The 27,137-nt window shown below is 44.5% G+C and overlaps 2 protein-coding genes across 9 annotated transcripts in view; both read right to left on the bottom strand.

Annotated features, from left to right (window-relative positions):
* Positions 1-881, bottom strand: part of LOC110520760 (focal adhesion kinase 1) — a 151,469-nt gene extending 150,588 nt beyond the window's left edge. For 3 of the 5 annotated variants that reach the window (XR_016492136.1, XM_090221603.1, XM_090221606.1), the window contains exon 1: positions 659-881. The gene's annotated coding sequence lies outside the window, so the exon portion shown is untranslated. The remainder of the gene's footprint in view (positions 1-658) is intronic. The other 2 variants (XM_090221608.1, XM_090221604.1) reach the window with 2 other exon arrangements.
* A 644-nt stretch (positions 882-1,525) lies between these two features.
* LOC110520752 (DENN domain-containing protein 3) lies at positions 1,526-27,137 on the bottom strand. 4 transcript variants are annotated; one of them, XM_090221589.1, is made up of 25 exons: positions 26,749-27,137; positions 25,110-25,264; positions 24,711-24,999; positions 24,391-24,506; positions 24,105-24,232; positions 23,917-24,022; positions 23,522-23,641; positions 21,238-21,456; positions 20,852-20,967; positions 20,244-20,399; positions 19,838-19,934; positions 19,651-19,754; positions 17,893-18,077; positions 15,830-15,989; positions 15,177-15,541; positions 13,721-13,980; positions 13,212-13,382; positions 11,465-11,594; positions 10,985-11,137; positions 7,935-8,074; positions 6,937-7,094; positions 5,243-5,376; positions 4,925-5,043; positions 4,582-4,719; positions 1,526-4,201 (listed from the first exon to the last, which is right to left on the bottom strand). In XM_090221589.1, the coding sequence occupies exons 2-25, from the start codon at positions 25,191-25,193 to the stop codon at positions 3,995-3,997; spliced, it is 3,855 nt and encodes a 1,284-aa protein (XP_090077715.1). In that variant the 5' UTR covers positions 25,194-25,264; positions 26,749-27,137; the 3' UTR covers positions 1,526-3,994. The 4 variants fall into 4 exon arrangements, 3 of the variants coding, with proteins under 3 accessions (XP_090077715.1, XP_090077716.1, XP_090077717.1); XM_090221590.1 differs by having other exon boundaries at positions 11,030-11,137; XR_016492125.1 differs by having other exon boundaries at positions 3,672-4,201; positions 11,030-11,137; positions 13,810-13,980.

Here is a 27,137-nt window from a genome sequence, read left to right as displayed (position 1 = left end):
AGCAGTTTGTTATTAAACAAGTGGAATAAGGAACAGTCTATCCTCGACTTGTGTAATTCCATCAGCGTGTCAAATACAGAGGATACTGGGGTCTCCTCTAATCTTCCCCTGCAAGTAACGTTATACCTTACTCAGGTCCTTTAAACAACAGCATGCAGAATGGCTGGGGCTGAGCCGGCTACAGAACTATATCATGCAATGACATACAATGTAGCGAGCTCTCCAAACAACCATGAGAGTTGTTACAATTTGTAACATCGTAACAATGTTGTAATCACTTTTTTTTGTTTTAAACTAGCATTGTATCATTTCCCTAATGTTGCCACTCGAAATGTAGCCACTCGCTGCACACTATTTGAATAGGACATGCTGTGTTCCCTGAACCTTGCACCTAGGCGTGAGAGGTTCGGACACTGCACCACTGTTTACAGAAACATGCATATTCATCTGCATAAAGGCTATATTCCCCTTTTCGCCATCAAATGAAACCGTGTTTTCTTCACCAAAAACGCAAATTAAAGTAGGCTAACTGAATGCTCCGACTCCCACTGCAACCCATTGTCAATGACTGGGGTCTTACTATGCTAACTGGCTAATGTTAAAGTTATTTAATATCCTCCACATCATTCAAAACTGTACAAGGCCACGTTATACTCACGTATATCTTTACTATTGAAGATCCAACTCAACTATTTCCGTTAACCGGTCTCCTATCCTGCAAATATGTGTTCCAATCCCGTAACAACCGTCTGGCTGTGTGTGGTTCCCTCTCCGTTTCTGTTTCTCCACAACACCGCGCTCTAGCGCCCTACTCTCGGTAACCACTGACACAGCAGCACTGCATCCTAATACTTCCAATATGGCTGACGTGTAGTGACCATGTAGTGACCGTGTAGTGACCATACCCAGTAGAAACGGCCGGAGAGTTCAGTGGACTCACTGACCATCTCAGCTGGCAAAAAAAATTAATCAGAACTTGTTCTACTTGTAAATAGCTTTTCACATGACAATTACATCAATGAGAATGACAATACTTCACAAAAACGTATTTTCTTATACTAAAGTGACTAATACAAATGATATTGATATTGATATTACAAATAGCTAAATACATTAGAAATAATATTATTTTGCAATGCAAAAAAAAAAGCATTGACAACTGAGTTCTCTGTGGTTAAATAGACTCACATTTACATGTCATTCACACCCACCCACAGACACAGCAAGAGAACTCTGTGTTTCCATTGTCTAACAGACACATCCCAAAACATTCCTTTCATTAGCTCTCTGCATAATACTACAACACACAGCAAGCCAGGCCCATAGCAGAGACCCAGTCGGCATACTAAATTACACTCTATTCCCTAAATAGTGCAGTAACTTTGCACATAGCCTTACGGGCCCTGGTCAAAAGTAGTGCACTTTATAGGGAATAGGGTCCCATTTGGGATGTCCCCAGGGTGCATAATTATTATATGTATATGAAAGAAAGCTGACTTGCATGAATCAGCATAGGAATAAATACTAAATAACTGTACAATCATTTTTTTATTGTATGTGACAGCTAAGACATGGGTGAGGCAGAAATATGAATCTGAAAGAAGACATTTAGTGTATCCAGAATATTTTTTGTGAAAAAAAATCAAAACATTGTGAAACAGTCAGAGAAATGCTATTACATCATCATCATCCAGTATATACAGGCAGACCCCAACATAAAGAGAACAGAGGATGACAGGGTTCTTCATGATTATGTCATTCCCTGAGCCTCAATGTCCACTGTATACATCCCTAATGGCACCCTATTCTCTATAGGGCCCTGGTCAAAAGTAGTGTACTATATAGGGAATAGCAGGGTCCTCACATTTGCTGCTGAGTACGGTGGGATGGGGGGGGGGGGGACAGACCACAAGGTGGAGCAGCATGGTGGGGTTGGGGGGCAGATCACAAGGTGGAGCAGCATGGTGGGGTTGGACAGACAACAAGGTGGACCAGCATGGTGGGGTTGGACAGACAACAAGGTGGAGCTGCTGAGTACTGTGGGATGGGGGGAGGGGGGGAGCAGCCCACAAGGTGGAGCAGCATGGTGGGGTTGGGGGGCAGACCACAAGGTGGAGCAGCATGGTGGGGTTGGGGGACAGACCACAAGGTGGAGCAGCATGGTGGGGTTGGGGGACAGACCACAAGGTGGAGCAGCGTGGTGGGGTTGGACAGACAACAAGGTGGAGCAGCATGGTGGGGTTGGACAGACAACAAGGTGGAGCAGCGTGGTGGGGTTGGACAGACAACAAGGTGGAGCAGCGTGGTGGGGTTGGACAGACAACAAGGTGGAGCAGCGTGGTGGGGTTGGACAGACAACAAGGTGGAGCAGCGTGGTGGGGTTGGACAGACAACAAGGTGGAGCAGCGTGGTGGGGTTGGACAGGCAACAAGGTGGAGCAGCGTGGTGGGGTTGGACAGACAACAAGGTGGAGCAGCGTGGTGGGGTTGGACAGGCAACAAGGTGGAGCAGCATGGTGGGGTTGGACAGACAACAAGGTGGAGCAGCGTGGGGCCATTTTGGACACAGACATGGAAGGATGTGAAAAACAAAATGGCCAACCTTGAGTCCTTAATCCAGGAAAAGCACATTTTAGAACAAAGCTATGAGCAAAAACATTTAGAAGCTCACCGTCTCTGAGGTGTTCAGGGAAAATAAGAACAATTTAAGTCTATAGCAGGGACATTCAACTCTGACCCCCTCCGGAGCCTGCTGCTTTTCTGTTCTACCTGTTAATTCATTGCAAACACCTGGAGTCCCAGGTCTAAATCAGTCCCTGATTAGAGGGGAATCACCCACCTGGAGTCCCAGGTCTAAATCAGTCCCTGACTAGAGGGGAATCACCCACCTGGAGTCCCAGGTCTAAATCAGTCCCTGATTAGAGGGGAATCACCCACCTGGAGTCCCAGGTCTAAATCAGTCCCTGATTAGAGGGGAATCACCCACCTGGAGTCCCAGGTCTAAATCAGTCCCTGATTAGAGGGGAATCACCCACCTGGAGTCCCAGGTCTAAATCAGTCCCTGATTAGATGGGAATCAACCACCTGGAGTCCCAGGTCTAAATCAGTCCCTGATTAGAGGGGAATCACCCACCTGGAGTCCCAGGTCTAAATCAGTCCCTGATTAGAGGGGAATCACCCACCTGGAGTCCCAGGTCTAAATCAGTCCCTGACTAGAGGGGAATCACCCACCTGGAGTCCCAGGTCTAAATCAGTCCCTGATTAGAGGGGAATCTCCCACCTGGAGTCCCAGGTCTAAATCAGTCCCTGACTAGAGGGGAATCTCCCACCTGGAGTCCCAGGTCTAAATCAGTCCCTGATTAGAGGGGAATCACCCACCTGGAGTCCCAGGTCTAAATCAGTCCTTGACTAGAGGGGAATCACCCACCTGGAGTCCCAGGTCTAAATCAGTCCTTGACTAGAGGGGAATCACCCACCTGGAGTCCCAGGTCTAAATCAGTCCCTGATTAGAGGGGAATCACCCACCTGGAGTCCCAGGTCTAAATCAGTCCCTGATTAGAGGGGAATCACCCACCTGGAGTCCCAGGTCTAAATCAGTCCCTGACTAGAGGGGAATCACCCACCTGGAGTCCCAGGTCTAAATCAGTCCCTGACTAGAAGGGAATCACCCACCTGGAGTCCCAGGTCTAAATCAGTCCCTGATTAGAGGGGAATCACCCACCTGGAGTCCCAGGTCTAAATCAGTCCCTGATTAGAGGGGAACAATGAAACAAAGCAGTGGAACTGGCTTCCAGGTCCAGAGTTGAGTTTGAGGGGGCTATAGCCTCTTCAGACCTGTAGGACTCCTCGGGGTCTGCAGGGCTCTTCCTCTAACCTGGTCCCACATCTATTTCTGCTGTTTAGGAAACTCCTGTCATTGTTGTGCCAAACATTTCATTCACTTAAAAGAGTTGGCAAAACCACACAAACAGATACTGGACCAGGCTACTCGTCCTCTACTCAACCTTCCAAATGGCGATTTTGCCATCCTGGCAGGCGGAGCCACTGAGTACATAGCGGCCCTCTGCAGAGCACAGTGCCTGGACACTGTCTGTGTGGGCCATCAGCTCCTTCTCTACACTGTGGCTCTCTGTGTCCACTATGTAGATCTTCCCACTCATCCTGCACTGGTCAGGGCTCGGCCCGCTGCAGCCAACCCAGATCTGGACGAGGGAGGGGGAGGAGACAAACAATGAAGAGAAGCTTGTTGAGGATTTGCAGTTGTACTGTGACATTCACTACCTAAATAAAACTCAGAGTTCGCTCTGGACACTCTGATCATTACTATGAGAGATAAAATAATGATGGTAGGGTAGAATGTATGGTATCATTTCTAAGTACGGTACTATTTTAACTGCTACTTTACAAGCTTTTGTAGAAATTGCACCACCTGAGAAAGACCGTTGTTGCCAGAATCTTCTGAATGTGTTTGGTTTGTGTGAATAGTAACGTGTTAAGGAGGTTATTATGTTGGTACCCTTCCATTAAAGTGTTACCAGCAAAACACGCAAAGAACATCCAACTGAGCCCATTATTTTCTCACCTGATTCTTAACCTTGATCATACAGTTGACCCCTGTACAGTTCTGCAGCCGCACCCTCAGGAAAGGCTTGGTCAGGTCTTTACAGTGCCAGAGACAGAGCTCGTCAGAATCAGAACAGCTCGTCCACAACTGGCCCCTCTGAAAGAAACACACAGTGGACTGGTTTAGCCATCAGCTCATGACACTCTCATTGACAAGCAAACTGACTGTTGGAAGGCTGCAAAAATACATAGTGTTTGGCTTGATTATTGAGGCCACTTGGAGGCCATGGTGAAGGCCTAGTATGAGATAAAGATCTTGGTTCAGTGAAATCTCCAAGATGAAGGGAACATGGGCCTACTACCTCTAAGAAGAGGATGAGGCTGCTGAACTCAGTGGGAATGCTCCGTAGATCCTCAGGAAGTGTCATCTTACGATGTGGGGTTCCGTTCTTCCTCAGTTCAACGATGCCGTCTCTGGCACCTAGTCAACATAACAGATGGGAACAAAACAAACAAAGGTTTCTGTCTAGATGCTTGCTGTTGTTAGCATGTTATCTTGTGGTCAATTGACACACTTTGTTAATTGATCATTGGCAGGGTATATAATACATAGGAGTATATAAAAAAATAGAATATAATATACAGTTAGAGTATAACTATGACTGAGTGAGTTTACTTACAGCACCACAGTGTTCCATTGAAGAGCTGAATGGACATAAGCCTATCACAGGTCAGTTGAAACTGCTTTTTCACTATGAGCGTTGAGAGGTCCCACAGAATGACTGTTCCATCGGCACTACAGGAGTATGTCTGTCTGGGGGGGAGGAGAGGGACAGTTGGATTAAAACAAGCACCATGTAGAAGCCTGATTGTGGTCTAACTACTGATGATTCACTGAGGGCAAAGTAAAGAAGTAGTTTAAGTACACTGCTGCCATCTGCTGGTTGGAAATAGACATCAAAAACACTCCATGTTCTAACATTCTTGCACTATGATACTGGGGTGGGACAGTTAGAAGAACTCCTTTCTGCAATAGGTGCACTATGATACTGGGGTGGGACAGTTAGAAGAACTCCTTTCTGCAATAGGTGCACTATGATACTGGGGTGGGACAGTTAGAAGAACTCCTTTCTGCAATAGGTGCACTATGATACTGGGGTGGGACAGTTAGAAGAACTCCTTTCTGCAATAGGTGCACTATGATACTGGGGTGGGACAGTTAGAATAACTCCTTTCTGCAATAGGTGCACTATGATACTGGGGTGGGACAGTTAGAAGAACCCCTTTCTGCAATAGGTGCACTATGATACTGGGGTGGGACAGTTAGAAGAACTCCTTTCTGCAATAGGTGCACTATGATACTGGGGTGGGACAGTTAGAAGAACTCCTTTCTGCAATAGGTGCACTATGATACTGGGGTGGGACAGTTAGAAGAACTCCTTTCTGCAATAGGTGCATTATGATACTGGGGTGGGACAGTTAGAAGAACTCCTTTCTGCAATAGGTGCATTATGATACTGGGGTGGGACAGTTAGAAGAACTCCTTTCTGCAATAGGTGCACTATGATACTGGGGTGGGACAGTTAGAAGAACTCCTTTCTGCAATAGGTGCACTATGATACTGGGGTGGGACAGTTAGAAGAACTCCTTTCTGCAATAGGTGCACTATGATACTGGGGTGGGACAGTTAGAAGAACTCCTTTCTGCAATAGGTGCACTATGATACTGGGGTGGGACAGTTAGAAGAACTCCTTTCTGCAATAGGTGCACTATGATACTGGGGTGGGACAGTTAGAAGAACTCCTTTCTGCAATAGGTGCACTATGATACTGGGGTGGGACAGTTAGAAGAACTCCTTTCTGCAATAGGTGCACTATGATACTGGGGTGGGACAGTTAGAAGAACTCCTTTCTGCAATAGGTGCACTATGATACTGGGGTGGGACAGTTAGAATAACTCCTTTCTGCAATAGGTGCACTGTGATACTGGGGTGGGACAGTTAGAAGAACTCCTTTCTGCAATAGGTGCATTATGATACTGGGGTGGGACAGTTAGAAGAACTCCTTTCTGCAATAGGTGCACTATGATACTGGGGTGGGACAGTTAGAAGAACTCCTTTCTGCAATAGGTGCATTATGATACTGGGGTGGGACAGTTAGAAGAACCCCTTTCTGCAATAGGTGCATTGGTCATTTGAACAGGCAGTTCTAACACATTATCCTTCCTTCAACATAGAATCCTCAGCATCACACATGGGTTAACAGTTTGTGAGGGTGGTGAAGTGACTGTAGCATGAAAGAGTGCCCTACAGTATATAGGGAATAGGGTGCACTGTGGGACACAGACATACGGTACTATATGTGTAACATTTTACCTCATCTTGTCACTCTCCTCCAGGGCAAAGTCCATAACCTCATGCCTGTGCTCTGTCAGCTGCTTATTGCAGGACATGCTGCGAGTGTCAATTATGTAAATGATGGAATCCTGGGAGCCAATCCATACTTGATCCTGGTCCAATCCCAGCATGCAGTTCTGTGCACATAATAAAGCCACGTATTCAGCACATAAATACGTCCCAAATGGCACCTATTCCCTATATAGTGCACTACTTTTGACCAAGGCCCATAGGACTCTCGTCAAAGGAAGTGCACTATATAGGGAATAGGGTGCTATTTCGGACGCATACATATCCAGGTTTAATCCACTGTCATGTGAATGGCAGGCACTCCTGTTCATACCTCATGAGACCACAGAAAAGAGGAAACACTATCAACAGAAGAAAAAGAGAGAGAGAGAGAGAGAGAGAGAGGAGCTAGAGAGGGAGAGAGAGAAAACAAGTGAAACAGAACTAGAGGAGCGAGAGAAAGAACGAGTGAAAGAGAGCTAGAGAGAGAGAGAAAGAGAGAGAGAGGGAGAGAGAAAGATGGAGAGGGAGAAAACAAGTGAAGCAGAACTAGAGGGGGAGAGAGAGAGAAAGAACGGGTGAAAGAGAGGAAGAGAGAGAACAAGTGAAAGAGAGCTAGAGAGAGAGAGAGAGAGAGAGAGAGAGAACAAGTGACAGAGAGCTAGAGAAAGAGAGATGGAGAGAGAACAAGTGAAACAGAGAGCGAGAGAAAGAGATCACTGTGTACTTAATTCAATATAACAATTTCTTTTCAAAGGATATCTGTAAGCAATTTCACAAAAACAAAGGACATGTTCCAATATCCACTCACATATAACCCTTAGAATGTATGGCCAAATCCAATGCTTCTCTCTAAGTGTTCTGCTACACTAATGTGGATATTGGAACAGAGCCTAGTAGGAAGGCTCAAGTGATAGTCCAGGGAGAGCGCAGGGGAAATGGTGTGTGTCTGCTTGCAGACATCATACCAGTTGGGAGGATCCCACTTGAACACAGTTCTGCTGCATGGACCAGCTGGCTGCATCAAACACAACCACCCTCCCACCACTGAGGGCACACCACAGCTTGGGGTTCCCATCTCCGTCTGCCTCCGAGTAACTCAACTGGCCTGGATAAACAGAGAGAGAGACTGTAGTCAGTCACAGCAATTCAGCTTTTATCTGCGAATGTCTACATCAAAATCAAATACACTAAAAGTGAAATACAGAATCCATGGGTCAGCCAGTCGATGGATACTCCCACAGGCATATAGATGATATGTATAAGGTATACACTGTAGCTCTGCATTACAACAGAATATGTGGGTTTTTCACTGCCTTTCAGATCCTACTATTCTTTTTTTGGCAACTTTTACTTCACTACAGAAAGAAAATAATGTACCTTTTACTCCCTACATTTCCCTGGACACCCAAAAGTACTCGTTACATTTTGACAGGAAAATGGTCCTATTCACACACTTCACATCAAGTGAACATCCCTGGTCATCCCTACTGCCTCTGATCTGGAGGATTCACTAAACACACATGCTTTGTTTGTAAATTGTGTCTTGGAGTGTTGGAGTGTTGGAGTGTTAGGGTGTTGGAGTGCACCCCTGGCTATCCGGCAATAAAAATAAAACAATTAAGGCCGTCTGGTTCACTATAAGGAATTTGAAATTATTTATACTTTTACCTTTGATACTGAAGTATATTTTATTCCATTTACTTTTTATCAACTTGCAGAATTTCTTTCCCATTGTTCCTCAAAAATGCAGTGTATGATATACCATTTTGTAGCTCTGAGTCTCTACTTTTAACCAATGTAAAAACTATTTCAAATGTTGAGCCGGTCAGTGATATATTAAGTTTTGTTGACTCACACTGTACAGTACAACAAGTTCATAAGTTACCACACCTGACAAGTGTGAAGAAATGAGACAAACTTTGACAATACATGTATTCATCTACATAAACAGCTGAGAGTAGACAAACAATTAGGCCTGTCTGGGTGCTTTCCACTAGTGTGTATTTGCAGCCAACTATTACGGCTTCAAAGCTCCTCTGGTTTCCACTCAGATGTGTTAGGACATGCACCTTACAGGACATGCACCTTACAGGACATGCACCTTACAGGACATGCACCTTAAAGGACATGCACCTTACAGGACATGTTAGGACATTAACTTAACTGGCATGTAAACAGCTTCTATCTTACAAGCAGATACATGTGAAGTGAAGATAAGAGACAAACTAAGATAGAAAGTCAGCGGTCTGTTTCCCCTCACCTGGTGTGTAGAGTAACAGAAAGTCAGCCGTCTGTTTCCCCTCACCTGGTGTGTAGAGTAACAGAAAGTCAGCTGTCTGTTTCCCCTCACCTGGTGTGTAGAGTAACAGAAAGTCAGCCGTCTGTTTCCCCTCACCTGGTGTGTAGAGTAACAGAAAGTCAGCCGTCTGTTTCCCCTCACCTGGTGTGTAGAGTAACAGAAAGTCAGCCGTCTGTTTCCCCTCACCTGGTGTGTAGAGTAACAGAAAGTCAGCCGTCTGTTTCCCCTCACCTGGTGTGTAGAGTAACAGAAAGTCAGCCGTCTGTTTCCCCTCACCTGGTGTGTAGAGTAACAGAAAGTCAGCTGTCTGTTTCCCCTCACCTGGTGTGTAGAGTAACAGAAAGTCAGCCGTCTGTTTCCCCTCACCTGGTGTGTAGAGTAACAGAAAGTCAGCCGTCTGTTTCCCCTCACCTGGTGTGTAGAGTAACAGAAAGTCAGCTGTCTGTTTCCCCTCACCTGGTGTGTAGAGTAACAGAAAGTCAGCCGTCTGTTTCCCCTCACCTGGTGTGTAGAGTAACAGAAAGTCAGCTGTCTGTTTCCCCTCACCTGGTGTGTAGAGTAACAGAAAGTCAGCCGTCTGTTTCCCCTCACCTGGTGTGTAGAGTAACAGAAAGTCAGCCGTCTGTTTCCTCTCACCTGGTGTGTAGAGTAACAGAAAGTCAGCTGTCTGTTTCCCCTCACCTGGTGTGTAGAGTAACAGAAAGTCAGCCGTCTGTTTCCCCTCACCTGGTGTGTAGAGTAACAGAAAGTCAGCCGTCTGTTTCCCCTCACCTGGTGTGTAGAGTAACAGAAAGTCAGCAGTCTGTTTCCCCTCACCTGGTGTGTAGAGTAACAGAAAGTCAGCCGTCTGTTTCCCCTCACCTGGTGTGTAGAGTAACAGAAAGTCCGCTGTCTGTTTCCCCTCACCTGGTGTGTAGAGTAACAGAAAGCCAGCTGTCTGTTTCCCCTCACCTGGTGTGTAGAGTAACAGAAAGTCAGCAGTCTGTTTCCCCTCACCTGGTGTGTAGAGTAACAGAAAGTCAGCGGTCTGTTTCCCCTCACCTGGTGTGTAGAGTAACAGAAAGTCAGCCGTCTGTTTCCCCTCACCTGATGTGTAGAGTAACAGAAAGTCAGCTGTCTGTTTCCCCTCACCTGGTGTGTAGAGTAACAGAAAGTCAGCCGTCTGTTTCCCCTCACCTGGTGTGTAGAGTAACAGAAAGTCAGCCGTCTGTTTCCCCTCACCTGGTGTGTAGAGTAACAGAAAGTCAGCAGTCTGTTTCCCCTCACCTGGTGTGTAGAGTAACAGAAAGTCAGCCGTCTGTTTCCCCTCACCTGGTGTGTAGAGTAACAGAAAGTCCGCTGTCTGTTTCCCCTCACCTGGTGTGTAGAGTAACAGAAAGCCAGCTGTCTGTTTCCCCTCACCTGGTGTGTAGAGTAACAGAAAGTCAGCCGTCTGTTTCCCCTCACCTGGTGTGTAGAGTAACAGAAAGTCAGCGGTCTGTTTCCCCTCACCTGGTGTGTAGAGTAACAGAAAGTCAGCTGTCTGTTTCCCCTCACCTGGTGTGTAGAGTAACAGAAAGTCAGCCGTCTGTTTCCCCTCACCTGGTGTGTAGAGTAACAGAAAGTCAGCCGTCTGTTTCCCCTCACCTGGTGTGTAGAGTAACAGAAAGTCAGCCGTCTGTTTCCTCTCACCTGGTGTGTAGAGTAACAGAAAGTCAGCCGTCTGTTTCCCCTCACCTGGTGTGTAGAGTAACAGAAAGTCAGCCGTCTGTTTCCCCTCACCTGGTGTGTAGAGTAAGACATGTACAGTCTGTGGGGCTGGGAGGTCTAGTGATGGATTGATCTTGTGTTTCAACGTCTCCAATGTTGTCTTTGGAACCATCACAGGAACTGCTTACAGACAACAAAACAGAAAGCAGAAAAAAATGACATATCAGAATATGTCTGATCCGGATTACAGAAAATCACAATGAATTTCACACACTATTGTTCTTCAGAGGCACATCCGATGTTGTTGATTTAGTTGTATACTTGATCCTTGAAGTCCAAGGGGTGGTTTCCTGGAAACTCCTGGACTAAATACATTTCCAATGATTCTCCATTGAGTTTGTGTTTTAGTCCGGAACCCCACCATTAAACTTACAAATGGTAAAGCTTACAGATGATTTATATGCAACAAAAAAATAATTGAAAGTGCATCTGGACCATAATGCATACCTTCATGTTTCACTCTGTCAAAGTATGCCAGTTTGGAGGCGGCAAATATGGCCTTCTGGGTCTGAAGGCAGCCAACCACAGCATCCATGAGCAAGACGTTAGTCAAAGCCTGCTGCATGTACTGAGGATCCTTAAAGGGAACATGACAACTTATACACACACTGCCTGTACTGAGGATCCTTAAAGGGAACATGACAACTTATACACACACTGCCTGTACTGAGGATCCTTAAAGGGAACATGACAACTTATACACACACTGCCTGTACTGAGGATCCTTAAAGGGAACATGACAACTTATACACACACTGCCTGTACTGAGGATCCTATAAGGGAACATGACAACTTATACACACACTGCCTGTACTGAGGATCCTTAAAGGGAACATGACAACTTATACACACACTGCCTGTACTGAGGATCCTTAAAGGGAACATGACAACTTATACACACACTGCCTGTACTGAGGATCCTATAAGGGAACATGACAACTTATACACACACTGCCTGTACTGAGGATCCTTAAAGGGAACATGACAACTGTACTGAGGATCCTTAAAGGGAACATGACAACTTATACACACACTGCCTGTACTGAGGATCCTATAAGAGAGACATAGTCTTACAAGTATAAACACACAACCTACTACACATTACAATGTACAATGAGTACAGCCAATTAAACAGTGTGGGAGATAACATTACGTTTGGGAGATCACATTAAGTTTGGAAGATCACATTAAGTTTGGAAGATCACATTAAGTTTGGAAGATCACATTAAGTTTGGAAGATCACATTCGGATAATATAATAAGGACAAAACATAATACTTTCCAGCAGAGCAGAGGGGAGGGACAAGCCTGTACTGTAAGATTAATATCCCTTTAGGAAGCCTGGAGGAAACCATCAGGCCAGAGGGGTGGGACAAGCCTGTACTGTAAGATTAATATCCCTTTAGGAAGCCTGGAGGAAACCATCAGGCCAGAGGGGTAGGACAAGCCTGTACTGTCAGATTAATATCCCTTTAGGAAGCCTGGAGGAAACCATCAGGCCATAGGGGTGGGACAAGCCTGTACTGTCAGATTAATATCCCTTTAGGAAGCCTGGAGGAAACCATCAGGCCAGAGGGGTGGGACAAGCCTGTACTGTAAGATTAATATCCCTTTAGGAAGCCTGGAGGAAACCATCAGGCCAGAGGGGTAGGACAAGCCTGTACTGTCAGATTAATATCCCTTTAGGAAGCCTGGAGGAAACCATCAGGCCAGAGGGGTAGGACAAGCCTGTACTGTCAGATTAATATCCCTTTAGGAAGCCTGGAGGAAACCATCAGGCCAGAGGGGTGGGACAAGCCTGTACTGTCAGATTAATATCCCTTTAGGAAGCCTGGAGGAAACCATCAGGCCAGAGGGGTGGGACAAGCCTGTACTGTAAGATTAATATCCCTTAAGGTGCCAACAGATCTTATAGTTTCTTCATAAGGTAATAAAAGAATGTGACATGTTTTTCAAGACTATGAATAACCACAGAACGCATTCAGGAGGGTGAAATGGACTATGCTAATATTTCTACCCACACGTTCCACAAAGTGGAACAGAAGTCACTGCACTGCTTAACAGCTTTGCTGCGCCACCGAAAAGCTAGCAATTCCATGGTGCGGGTTGGGGGATTTCAAGCTGAAGGGGTTAGTTTAATGAATTCAACTTGGTTACATTATACCCTATTGAATGAGATCCAGCGTATATCCTACCTTGTGGTCGTCTGCCATCGTCCTCCCAGCCCACATCTCTCTGACCATGAGATTCCACAGGTCACACGCAGACTTCAGGTTGGCCTCAAACACCTCCTTCCTCAGACTGCACTTGATCTTCAGAGACGGGATCCTCAGCAGCAGGAAAGGAGAAAAGGAGATGTTCACCTCCTGACAGAGACGAGAGGGAAAGGGGGATATCTAGTCAGTTGGACAACTGAATGCATTCAACTGAAATGTGAGGAGAGGATTATCAGATATGTCATCGTCATCATGGCAGATTTTTCATTTGAACAAAGCCAAACATTGAAGGCAATACACTGTAGTCATACCAATGTACCCTTCCATATTATTCATTACGGAGTGAGTTTCCAAAAGCTTCATAGCACTAAGATAATCTTTCATCCATTGCCTATACTTGTCAAATATTATTTTAAGACTACAAAGCTTTTAGAGAACTCATCCCTGAACAGTACTACTACTAGTGCCTAAACATAGAGTAACCACACCTTTATGTCTCTGAACTTGGTGATCTCGATAAACCCAGGCCTCCCGTCAGTGAGCAGGAACAGCCTCTTCTGTGTCATGGCGATCTTACCCACTCCCTGGTTGGTTTTGACGGAGCAGGACAGCTTGTAGACACACTCGTTGTTGTCCAGGTGCTCCATGACCTCAGCTGGTAGGTGAACATCCTGGGCCTCCACCTCCGTCTCCTTCCAGAAGGTGTAGAACACACGGAATACCTCTGGGTCAATCTGCTTCTGTTGCCCTGGAAACAGAAGGTGTAGAGCACACGGAAAACCTCTGGGTCAATCTGATTCTGTTGCCCTGGAAACAGAAGGTGTAGAACACACAGAACACCTCTGGGTCAATTTGCTTCTGTTGCCCTGGAAACAGAAGGTGTAGAACACACGGAACACCTCTGGGTCAATCTGCTTCTGTTGCCCTGGAAACAGAAGGTGTAGAACACACAGAACACCTCTGGGTCAATTTGCTTCTGTTGCCCTGGAAACAGAAGGTGTAGAACACACGGAACACCTCTGGGTCAATCTGATTCTGTTGCCCTGGAAACAGAGGTAACCTTCTCTTAGAAGTCTTCAGTCTTCAAGGAGCCATTCGTTGTAAGAGTGGTGATGTGAATGTAAACAAGGCATGACAAGTCTCAGCAGCCTGTAGAGAACATGCTCATCAAACGCATATTAAAACCATGAAAATGCATTCCATCATTTTACTTTCATGTTCATGCATGTCATTCAAGCCAATAGAAACAAGCTACTTCAAACAGCATCCATTGTAAACAGAAACCCTGTGTTTTGTCAAAGCAAAGAGCACATTTATACATCTTCCATAGCTGAAGACGCCCCATGAAACAACAGCCATCCATCTCATGTAAGATGTCATGGAATGAACGTTAAACCCAAGCAGAGATGAAGATAGAGAGAAAAAATAAAAGAGATGCCACATGAGTCCCGCTGACCAATCATACGATGGGATGCTGCAGACAAACTGGACAGTCTTGCTTACCATCCAATGAGGAGTCAATGTAAAATACTGATTTGGAGGGACTCCTCATGGCAGAATTCAAACCCAAAGTCACTGAATCCAAAGTCACTCTTACAAGATCCTATTAATAAAGTAAGGATAATAAGATGATACACACCGTGTTCCTAGGCAGAGTGGTACTGTTTTTCAAACTGTATTGACAGATCAATCACTCGTTTACTATCATGGGTGATCTTATTGCTATAGTACAACCATACTGTACTGCTCATGTATTTCCATGTCCTGTCAACGAGAGGCCTGACCTCTTAACTCACTTACCCACAGTAAGAGCCTCAAACAGCCTATGGATGGTAAGTCTCAACTTACCCACAGTGAGGGCCTCAAACAGCCTATGGATGGTAAGTCTCAACTTACCCACAGTGAGGGCCTCAAACAGCCTATGGATGGTAAGTCTCAACTTACCCACAGTGAGGGCCTCAAACAGTCTATGGATGGTGGCGACGTCTTTCACAATCCCAGACTCCTGGATGCGCTTCACAAAGTCCTCCTGCAGCATGTGGGTCTTAGGGAGCTGGAACTTCTTCACGTGGTCGTCATCTTGGACCAGCACCCTCTCGTTGTCTGTCTTCACCTTGAAGATGAGCCGCTTGAGCTCTGGCCGCCGGTCCACCTGGGAGAACTCGTTCTTCTGCAGCGAGTCCACTAGCGCCTTTACCAGGTCGGTGGGGAAGATCTCGATGTCCGTCTTGTAGAGGTTCTGGAAGTCACTGAGGGCGTCAAGACGCTTGGAACACAGCGTGTTCATGAAGCCGCGCAGGTAGAAGTACCTTGGAAAGAGGGAAAGAGTTGTATGGAGAGTAGTAGGACTTATAAATGATTTGTGAAGTATGTATGTAGTGCGTATTGTGACTGATTGGACACACACTAACGCGCCCTCTCTCTGTCTCGCCCACCTCTCGTTGCTATCAGCAGGAGCATTGCCTTTATAAACTTGGTGGTCCGGTCACTCTGAGGACTTTTCAAATACCCAATAAATAAATACAAATATTTTTTAGATGTAGTGTGTTTAAAGTGTGACTTAATAAAATGAATAATCCCTGTTGTAAACGAAGTACCTGGCCAGGAGGGTGGAGTTCTCAGGAGGAACACAGGAGATGGCCTTCCCCAGTAGTATGATCAACTCTCCATAGTAGTTCTGGACATGGTGGTGCACCATGGGAGGAGGAAATTCTGGCAGCTTGAAGATCTTCACAGGCTTGGGCGGGATCTTGAAGGCTGTGTAGAAAAATACAAAAAGGGTCTACTTTATATGAATCATCTCCAGCACCACCTCAACATCAACATATGTGAAAATGGCGTGTTTCTATGATCTGTAGTAAAATAAGTGAGGAAGATGTGTTTCCAATGACATTATCAACCAATCAGGAGGCATTTAGTAGGTAATGCCTCCTCATAATTGGTTAAAATCACATGATGCACAACGATGTCATTGGAAACACTTATCTCCCTCCATATGTTTTACTAGCGAACATAGAAAGACGCCATTTTAACATATGTTGACATTGAGGATGAACATAGAAAGACTCCATTTTAACATATGTTGACATTGAGGATGAACATAGAAAGACTCCATTTTAACATATGTTGACATTGAGGATGAACATAGAAAGACTCCATTTTAACATATGTTGACATTGAGGATGAACATAGAAAGACTCCATTTTAACATATGTTGACATTGAGGATGAACATAGAAAGACGCCATTTTAACATATGTTGACATTGAGGATGAACATAGAAAGACGCCATTTTAACATATGTTGACATTGAGGATGAACATAGAAAGATGCCATTTTAACATATGTTGACATTGAGGATGAACATGAAGTTCAACATTTGTGAAAATTCCTTTTAAGATGAATCTTCTTGTTCACAGAAGTCAAGGCTGACCTACACTTTACTTTAACCATCTGTTATAAGAGTCACGTAACACTAAATAGTTTGTGTTATAACACTTTTCATTAGCTGGCAACAACAGACATGACTTGTTATGTAGAGTAGTCCAATAGACATTTCCAGTGTAAAGTCAGTGTAAAGTCAGTTTTCATTAGCTGACAACAACAGACATGACTTGTTATGACATCCGTTATGACAGTGTTATGTAGAGTAGTCCAATAGACATTTAAAGTGTAAAGTCAGTGTAAAGTCAGTTTTCATTAGCTGACAACAACAGACATGACTTGTTATGACATCCGTTATGACAGTGTTATGTAGAGTAGTCCAATAGACATTTCAAGTGTAAAGTCAGTGTAAAGTCACTTTTCATTAGCTGACAACAACAGACATGACTTGTTATGACATCCGTTATGACAGTGTTATGTAGAGTAGTCCAATAGACATTTCAAGTGTAAAGTCAGTGTAAAGTCACTTTTCATTAGCTGACAACAACAGACATGACTTGTTATGACATCCGTTATGACAGTGTTATGTAGAGTAGTCCAATAGACATTTCAAGTGTAAAGTCAGTGTAAAGTCAGTTTTCATTAGCTGACAACAACAGACATGACTTGTTATGACATCCGTTATGACAGTGTTATGTAGAGTAGTCCAATAGACATTTAAAGTGTAAAGTCAGTGTAAAGTCAGTTTTCATTAGCTGACAACAACAGACATGACTTGTTATGACATCCGTTATGACAGTGTTATGTAGAGTAGTCCAATAGACATTTCAAGTAAAGAGTCTGTGCGTAATGTTACGGAGTAATGTTAATGTAACCGTGTAAAGTTAAACATCACAGTATATGTGTTAATCAGTGGGTATTACTACTTCTCCCACTGCAGGGGTTGCAAAATCTGGATTTCCAGAAATCCTGGTTGGAGGATTTCATGCTTCCTCCGTTCTAATTCCACTAATCTTCCAACTGGGATTTCTGGAAAACCTGGGAATTTGGGGAACATTTCTGGAATTTTGTAACCTTTCTAAAAAAAAGTTGCTATCTAGTACCTAAAAGGGTAGGAGAACCCCTTGAAAAAGCCTTTTGGGTTCCAGGTAGAACCCTTTCAACAGACAGTTATATATGGAACCCAAAAAAGTGTTCTACCTAGAACAAAAAAGGGTTACACTATGGGGACAACCAAAGAACCCTTTTGGGACCACATTTTCTAAGAGTGTACTCACCACTTTCAGGGATAATGGTCTTCTTGAGGGAGGTTTGTCTGAGGAGGTTGAGATGGCGCTCCTCTCCCAGGTTGGGGAGGCTCATCCCCAGCCTCTTGTTCAGACGGATCTCTGGGTCGCTGCTATACTTCCTGGCCATTTCCTGCATGGTGGGCCTCCTGGGGTTGTCTGTCATCGCCTTCATTCTGACATCAGACACATATAAAACAGGACTGTATACAATACCCTAAATACCATACAGGACTGTGTACAATACAATACCCTAAATACCATACAGGACTGTATACCATGCAAGACCCTAATACACATACAGGACTGAGTACCAAACAAGACCCAGAATACCATACAGGACTGAGTACCAAACAAGACCCAGAATACCATACAGGACTGAGTACCAAACAAGACCCAGAATACCATGCAAGACCCAGAACACCATACAAGACCTTAAACCTCTCACTGAGTCTCCCCCAGACATATATGTAGCATGTTTGCAGTGGGGTACTATGTAATAGAATTAAATAATTTCCCAAATCACTCCTCCAGTATCCCTAGTCAGTCTCTTTCACTTATTTGATCTATTCCAGCACTAACTGGTCAACTAATCGTCAAGGCTAACTGGTCAACTAATCGTCAAGGCTAGCTGGTCAACTAATCGTCAAGGCTAGCTGGTCAACTAATCGTCAAGGCTAACTGGTCAACTAATCGTCAAGGCTAGCTGGTCAACTAATCGTCCAGGCTCGCTGGTCAACTAATCGTCCAGGCTAGCTGGTCAACTAATCGTCAAGGCTAACTGGTCAACTAATCGTCAAGGCTAACTGGTCAACTAATCGTCAAGGCTAACTGGTCAACTAATCGTCAAGGCTAACTGGTCAACTAATCGTCAAGGCTAACTGGTCAACTAATCGTCAAGGCTAGCTGGTCAACTAATCGTCAAGGCTAACTGGTCAACTAATCGTCAAGGCTAGCTGGTCAACTAATCGTCCAGGCTCGCTGGTCAACTAATCGTCCAGGCTCGCTGGTCAACTAATCGTCAAGGCTAGCTGGTCAACTAATCGTCAAGGCTAACTGGTCAACTAATCGTCAAGGCTAACTGGTCAACTAATCGTCAAGGCTAACTGGTCAACTAATCGTCAAGGCTAACTGGTCAACTAATCGTCAAGGCTAGCTGGTCAACTAATCGTCAAGGCTAACTTGTCAACTAATCGTCAAGGCTAACTTGTCAACTAATCGTCAAGGCTAACTGGTCAACTAATCGTCCAGGCTAGCTGGTCAACTAATCGTCAAGGCTAACTGGTCAACTAATCGTCAAGGCTAACTGGTCAACTAATCGTCAAGGCTAACTGGTCAACTAATCGTCAAGGCTAACTGGTCAACTAATCGTCAAGGCTAGCTGGTCAACTAATCATCAAAGCTCTCAAACACTGTAAATGGATGGTGGTTCTCGAAGAGAGGTTTGAGAAAAACGCCTCTGCTGTACATTCAAATATTCAACAACAATACAACATCCAACAGACTGGATAACTGGATCAGACTTGTGGAGAAACTCTTCCTTTGATGTTAACAAAGCAGGTTTGCAGCGGTGTGTTCTATAAATTAATAATTGGACTGAATTCCATAACATGTCCAGGCAGGTTACCAGCGGTGCCATAACTCAGGTTTCGTTCTAACCATCACTGTACCGTCAGGGAGAAAAGTGAGTTGGAGGGTAGGGGAAGGGAAGGGATAAGCAGGAAAGGGATATTGTAAGTGAGAGCTTACTTCTGTGTCTCTGAGCGAGTGTTGACTTCCATGCGTGTGAAAGCATCCATCTTCCTATTGAGGCGGTCCTTCAGGAATGAATGAAAGATGTGTGTCTCCAAGACCTATACGGATACACATGTATAAATTGAGTGTAGGAATCAACCGTACTCTTTATAGTGATCTGAGAGGCTACTTCAACATGTACCTTTCTGTAAAAGGGAAGGTCAGCTAGCTCTCTGGTCTTCAGGAACTCTTCACTGTTAAACACTCGGTGTTCATAGTTCAGGTGACCACTGACATCCCTGATGAAAGGCAGAAATACAGCGGACCATTAATACACGGGCTACATTAGTACCTTTAAAGACCAGGAAATAGAACATCTTCCTACACCTCACCGGGTTGACTTCCTCCTTACAGGTACAACACCAACATAATCTCACATATGCCACTATTGGCTCTTTCCAGTGTGAGCATTACTCAAGGGAGAGCAGTATTGACAGATTTGAATTCACTTGTTGATGTCTGTAAGCAGGAAGTCCACCCGATGTGTATTATGATGTCATACTTTAAGCCCTGCACCTCAGAAAGGGAGTCTGAACAGCATGACTGACCTAAACATGTTGACAATGAGCTCCAAGGTAACCTTCTGTATTTCCCAGTTCAGGTTCTGCTGCCATTGTCTCCTCAGCATGCGCATCTCATTAACGTCTGTGCCGGCCCCTTGGTGACACACCTCTAGATCATGTTGTAGCTGGAGGCCCTTCCTCCTGTAGAGCAGCAGGAAAAGAAAACTGTTGTTCACTCACTGCCACAAAAACAATGTTATATAAGCATGACTGTGAGTGATAACTGATGTGATATTCTACCTATCAATAACCTCATTCTGTGTTATTGAGACAATGGATGTGTCATTTCAGTTGTAGGGGGCTTCAGCACAGAACAGAGCACATAGTCTGCATTGTCTATGTATACCTCCCGTTATTCTTTTGTTCTACATTTTTCTCTCTGCATTGTTGGGAAGTAAGCATTTCACTGTTAGTCCACAGTTCTTGTTTATGAAGCATGTGAAGATTACAATTTGATTTGATTCTGAAATGGCACCCTATTCCCTATATAGTGCACTACTTTTTAACAGTGCCCATAAGTAGTACATTATTCCCTAGTAGGGCACTATATAGGGAATAGGGTGCAATTTTTTTTTTTTTGGGGGGGGTCCTACCGCTTGGTAAAACACTCTGCCGAAACGAAGGGGACGTCTGGTAGGTCGACAGTCTCTGAGCAGGAAGAAGACACTGTTCCATCATCAATATTAATCAAGATCAGGTCGTCTGTTTCCTATCACAGAGAATAGAGAGTTCCAAAAGTCAAAGCTTTTCTTTCTCCAACTGCTATGACATTTCAACTGTTTGGAAACGGAACAAGACAGTACAACCAAGAAGTAGGTCTAAACACTGTTTATGGACAGTTGGACACTTGACACAACGGCATCATGAAAATCATATTGTTGTCCGACATCAAATTACACAAAGACAAAAGCATGGTTATATAAAGGATGTACCAAGGTTGCAATAAAGAAACTACTACTACTAATACAAAGCCTCCTACCGCAGCGACCTCCTCAAAGTGGTTGAGGTGGCAGCCCATGAGGAAGGCGGTGGGGGCCATGACGAAGTCCAGCATCTGGGCTGAGAGGATGGGCACGTAGGGGTGCTGCCAGTGGAGGGGGTGGATGTAGAACATGAAACACTCTGCCACCAGGGTGAGGCGGGCCCAGTCAGCTGAGAAGAACACTAACCTCTGCTCCATCAGAATACCAGTGATGATCTGGGCAAACCAACACAGGGCCAGGGGTCAATAGAACCAGAGGAGAGGAGAGCAGGGTAGAAAGAGCAGAGTAAAGTAGAGCAGAAAGAGCAGAGTAGAGCAGAGTAAAGCAGAAATAGCAGAGTAGAGCAGAAGTACCAGAGTAGAAAGAGTAGAGTAGATCAGAGCATAGTAGAGTAGAGCAGAGCAGAAAGAGCAGAGCACAAAGAGCAGAGCACAAAGAGTAGAGGAGATCAGAGCAGAGTAGAGTAGAAAGAGTAGAGCATAAAGAGCAGAGTAGAAAGAGTAGAGCAGAAAGAGCAGAGCAGAAACGTTGAGCAGAAAGAACAGAGCAGAATAGAGCAGAAAGAGCAGAGTAGAGTAGAAAGAGTAGAGCAGAAAGAGAAGAGTAGAGCAGAAAGAACAGAGCAGAATAGAGCAGAAAGAGCAGAGTAGAGTAGAAAGAACAGAGCAGAATAGAGCAGAAAGAGCAGAGTAGAGTAGAAAGAGTAGAGCAGAAAGAGCAGAGCAGAAACGTTGAGCAGAAAGAGTAGAGCAGAGTATAACATAAAGAGCAGAGCAGAAAGAGAAAAGTAGAGCAGAAAGAATAGAGCATAGCAGAGTAGAGCAGAGCATAACAAAAAGAGCAGAGTAGAAAGAGTAGATCATTAAGAGCAGAAAGAGTAGAGTAGATCAGAGTAGAGCAGAAAGAGTAGAGCAGAAAGAGCAGAGCAGAGTAGAAAGAGCAAAGTAGAGCAGAAAGAGCAGAATAGAGTAAAGCAGAAGGAGCAGAGTAGAGCAGGGTAGAGCAGAAAGAGCAGAGTAGAGCAGAGCAGAGTAGAATAGAGCATTAAGAGTAGAGTAGAAAGAGCAGAGTAGAGCAGAATAGAGTAGAAAGAGTAGAGCAGAAAGAGAAAGTAGAGCAGAAAGAGTAGAGCAGAAAGAGTAGAGTAGAGCAGAAAGAGCAGAGTAGAGCAGAAAGAGTAGAGCAGAGAACAGAAAGAGCAGAGCAGAGTAGAGTAGAAAGAGCAGAGTAGAGCAGAAAGAGAGGAGTAGAGCAAAAAGAGTAGAGCAAAGTAGGGCAGAAAGAGAACAGAGCAGAATAGAGCAGAAAGAGCAGAGTAGAGTAGAGCAGAAAGAGCAGAGCAGAAACGTTGAGCAGAAAGAGTAGAGCAGAGTATAACATAAAGAGCAGAGCAGAAAGAGAAAAGTAGAGCAGAAAGAATAGAGCATAGCAGAGTAGAGCAGAGCATAACAAAAAGAGCAGAGTAGAAAGAGTAGATCATTAAGAGCAGAAAGAGTAGAGTAGATCAGAGTAGAGCAGAAAGAGTAGAGCAGAAAGAGCAGAGCAGAGTAGAAAGAGCAGAGTAGAGCAGAAAGAGCAGAATAGAGTAAAGCAGAAGGAGCAGAGTAGAGCAGGGTAGAGCAGAAAGAGCAGAGTAGAGCAGAGCAGAGTAGAATAGAGCATTAAGAGTAGAGTAGAAAGAGCAGAGTAGAGCAGAATAGAGTAGAAAGAGTAGAGCAGAAAGAGAAAGTAGAGCAGAAAGAGTAGAGCAGAAAGAGTAGAGTAGAGCAGAAAGAGCAGAAAGAGCAGAGTAGAGCAGAAAGAGTAGAGCAGAGAACAGAAAGAGCAGAGCAGAGTAGAGTAGAAAGAGCAGAGTAGAGCAGAAAGAGAGGAGTAGAGCAAAAAGAGTAGAGCAAAGTAGGGCAGAAAGAGAAGAGCAGAAACGTTGAGCAGAAAGAGAGGAGTAGAGTAGAGTAGAAAGAGTAGAGCAGAAATAGGAGAGCAGAGTAGAGCAGAGCAGAAAGAGCAGAGTAGGGCAGAAAGAGCAGAGTAGAAAGAGTAGATCAAAGCAGAGTAGAAAGAGCAGAGTAGAGCAGAGTAGAAAGAGTAGAGCAGAAAGAGGAGAGTAGAGCAGAACAGAAAGAGCAGAGCAGAAAGGGGAGAGTAGAAAGAGTAGAGCAGAGCAGAAAAACAGAGTTGTTGTCAGGCAGGGCAGAAGTCAAAACATCACTCCGAACACTTCAGTTGAATGGCTCATCGTAGAAAATGATGTTACCCATCTGAACATAACTCTCTACTCACCTGTAAAATCTGTTTGGATCTAAAGCACAGGAAGGGCAAATGGAGGTCCAGGTCTACAGCGGGGTGTTCCTTATCCTCTCTGGAAGGCAGTACGATCATCAGGGGTCTCAGGTTGAACACCTGGGCACAGTCAGGGGTGAGTACATCATCAATATCAGTACACAATAAGGAAAAGGTGTTGGTGGTGGTAGTAGTAGTTTGTATTTTTTTGGGGTCATTTTTATTCTGACTGTAGGATGGAGAGAGGGGGGGAGAAATGAAGGACCAAGGAAGAATCAAACCCCAACCATGCATAGTCCATGTAGAGTGAGTGGTGTTCAAATACAACCAACCACTGGCACTTCAGGCAGCCTAGCAGTTTGGATCGATGAACTGGATAACATAAAGCAGCTCACCACATGTAGTTGTCCAGGGGGTGGAATGGGCACTAGAGACAGTTTGGCTGCAAATTCCTTCACCCTCTCTTCAGACAACCTGCTTGCTCTAAGCTGCGCCAGCAAACTACAGAAGTGTACAGAAGAGAATGATTTAAGAAACGACAACACACATATACGGGCTGTATTGAAGACGTATTGACCCTTACCAAGACAGACAGTCCTTCAGAGCATTGTAATAAGGATGCTTGGATATGACACAGATGGCAAAAGCAGTGTAGAGCTTAGTGGTCCTGGTGGACGACCAGTGTCCATTCTGATAGAACACTGACCCTTCCTACGAGGACAGAAGTGACAAATCCACTGTGTGAGCATTGAGTCTTTCACAGGAAGGAGCGTCATAGCGAAAGCATTTAACATGGTTTTGTTTTGCACAGCTTTATAATGAAAAGGATCACATGTTTCTGCAGGAGAATAAAAAGGAAAGACTCCCACCTGAAATGGTCTACAACACTGAACAACCACTCCATGGGTTTGGTTACCGAACACATCCGTGAAGACTAGAAAGTGAAAACGCTCTTCTTTTGGTTCATTTGTTACTTGAAGCCCCCCTGATTTCAGAAAAGTAAGGATTATTTGTATCTCTCTATTGTTAGACAGTGCATTGGGCGATGTCTTTGAGCTAATGTTTTAATGACATTGTACATAGGGATGTCTGTCAGCCTTCATTTTGGTATGGTGTTTACCTCAGGTCATCTTTATAATCCCAACAATGACACATTTAACTGGCTATCAGCCTCACAATATACCTCTACCTGGAAAGCAGAGTTGGGGCAGGGCCATGAGGTCGATGTCCTTGGGGACGCTGACATCCTCCGTGACAGTGGCCCCCTCACTGCTCCCGGCCCCTCCAGGGCCACTAGGAGCCACCACTAGCCTCTCCTTCTTCTTGATGAAGGACCGTCTGCACTGGACTCGACTGAAGGTTCTGGGGACACCAGACTCATCTGCATTCTCTTTGGTCACAAACGGAGGCACATGGACTTGCAAGACCTCTGGGTCTAAAATAAGGAGGTCTGTTGTGCTGTTGCCCTGCTGTAGAGACTAAACAGAACAATCCATGTTAACCTCCATTTTACATTTCTAATCCACGATCCAGCTCACCTCTCTAATAAATGTATGTATTAAAAAAGACATTTGCTGATTGCCATTACCTGATAGACATCCTTGAGTTTATCCCCAGAGGCTCCGACAACAACACACGCTTCCAGTAGCCCTGAGGGAAGATGGTCTGCCATCAGAACCGGTCCTTCCTCCTCTGTACATCAGGCTCACAATGGTGGAATCACATCCAAGCATGGGATTTGTTCTTTGGAGGAGGAAGCGAGAGAGAGAGATAGAGAGAGGGTGAGAGAGAGACAGAAAGAGAGAGAGAGAGGGTGAGAGAGAGAGACAGAGACAGAGAGAGAGAGAGAGAGAGAAAGAGAGACAGAGACAGAGAGGGTGAGAGAGAAAGAGAGGGTGAGAGAGAGAGAGAGAGGGTGAGAGACAGAAAGAGATTGTTCTTCAGAAACATGAGTCACACTCCTTAGCTTGTTCATTTGGGCAAGTTGTTATACCCTTGATCACAGCAGCTGGCTAACAAGATAAAGAGCACATGACATCCTGCTTATTATATTATATCACCTTTTAATAGATATTTACAACAACAAGCCAAGAGGTTCAGCCTGGAAACACAGCTCACCTGATCACTACTAGGAAAATAAACCAAATTGGAGAGTGTCCTCTGCTCTGAGAAACCATTAAAAAAGGTGTCATCAAAAGCAACTATGGCATCACCTCACCAAACAACAAAGCAGAGTTGGAGGAAATACAGCTGTAGCTTGTAGCTTGTCTCCTCTGTAAAGGCAGCCACCTCAGGAGATACAGCTATAGCTTGTAGCTTGTCTCCTCTGTAAAGGCAGCCACCTCAGGAGATACAAGATAAACACCCTTTAATTGAATTTCTCTGCTTGAGGGGAATTTCTGGGCAAATTGGTTTCATGTGTGCTGAAGATACCCTTCAATAGGTCACTGAGAAAACTCAATTGAGGAGTGGCACAGTTCACTTTATGATGGGGTGGGTGTGTGGCCTAGTGCTGTTGTATTGAAAATAAGTGCCTTTTTAGATTAAACAAAATATGTAATTAAAAAAACTTAGTAACTGCACTCATATCCCTTTGGCATCTACAATAGAGGTGTGACTTTCTAATGGGCGGTCTGAAAAGCGACCTGTCACCAGTTCCTGCATAGCTTCGCATATGAGAGCAACACGCGTTCATATTATACACATGCATCACGTCATTATAGCTGCAGAACTGAAACCATGAAATGTTTTATGTGATTTCAGCAGTTTATGTCACAAGTCCTTTGCAGTTGTAGTCTGAACTAGACAATTAGAAGCAGCACTAAAATGAATGCGTTACAGTGAAATAGGCTGAAATCGGACACTCCTTTTGTCTGCTTATCTCCCCATATTCCCAGCCTTCTCGGTACTGATTGACTGACATACAATGCATTTAGTTTCCATTGATGAATTGGTGTCTCTGGAAAACTTGGCAACATCCGCACTCTTTCCATACAAGCCATACTGAAAGAGCCAAGATCCCTTTATAGGCCAAGAGCATGTGATGATCAAACTCCATGTTGTGTGTCATTCAATAGCTACTGTGCATACATCACTGTCAAAGCATATTCATGTTTCCGTAAACATATAGAAGGTAGCTCAGCTACATATAAAAATGTAAATTGTCAAAACAGAAAGTTAGTCTTTAACTGATTTATTTCAAATGCCAATTAATGATCTTCACCAACCTGTTGGTCCATCGGTAATCCAAGATCACGGGCCAAAGTCACTGACATTCGTTTGAATGAATTTGTAGCCACCGAAAGACACAATCAAAACACCTTTGTAAACAATGCAGTTGATTTGACCTTCCCAGGAAATGCTGTTATCTGTCTGACTGCGATTAAGAGCGTGCTGCTTCCTGCTTTCAGAAAGGATACAAAATCATGCGTACTGGAAAAATGCAGTTGCCCCTACTTTTGTAAAGAATTCAAAACCTCGTGCATTCTAATTTGCTGTCGTAGAAGTTAAGAAGCTGCATTGCCTACTTAACAAAACTGCTATAATAAATGATGTCAGAAGACTCATTCAGTTTCTCTATCGACTTTGTTATAGTGCCATCTAGTGAGCAATGTGC

This window comes from Oncorhynchus mykiss, chromosome 3 (genome assembly GCF_057628025.1).
Source record: "Oncorhynchus mykiss isolate SJ-2025 chromosome 3, ASM5762802v1, whole genome shotgun sequence".
Lineage (NCBI taxonomy): Eukaryota > Metazoa > Chordata > Actinopteri > Salmoniformes > Salmonidae > Oncorhynchus > Oncorhynchus mykiss.
The sequence above is the reverse complement of the archived record's forward strand: the minus strand, read 5'-3'. Positions and strand labels throughout refer to the sequence as shown.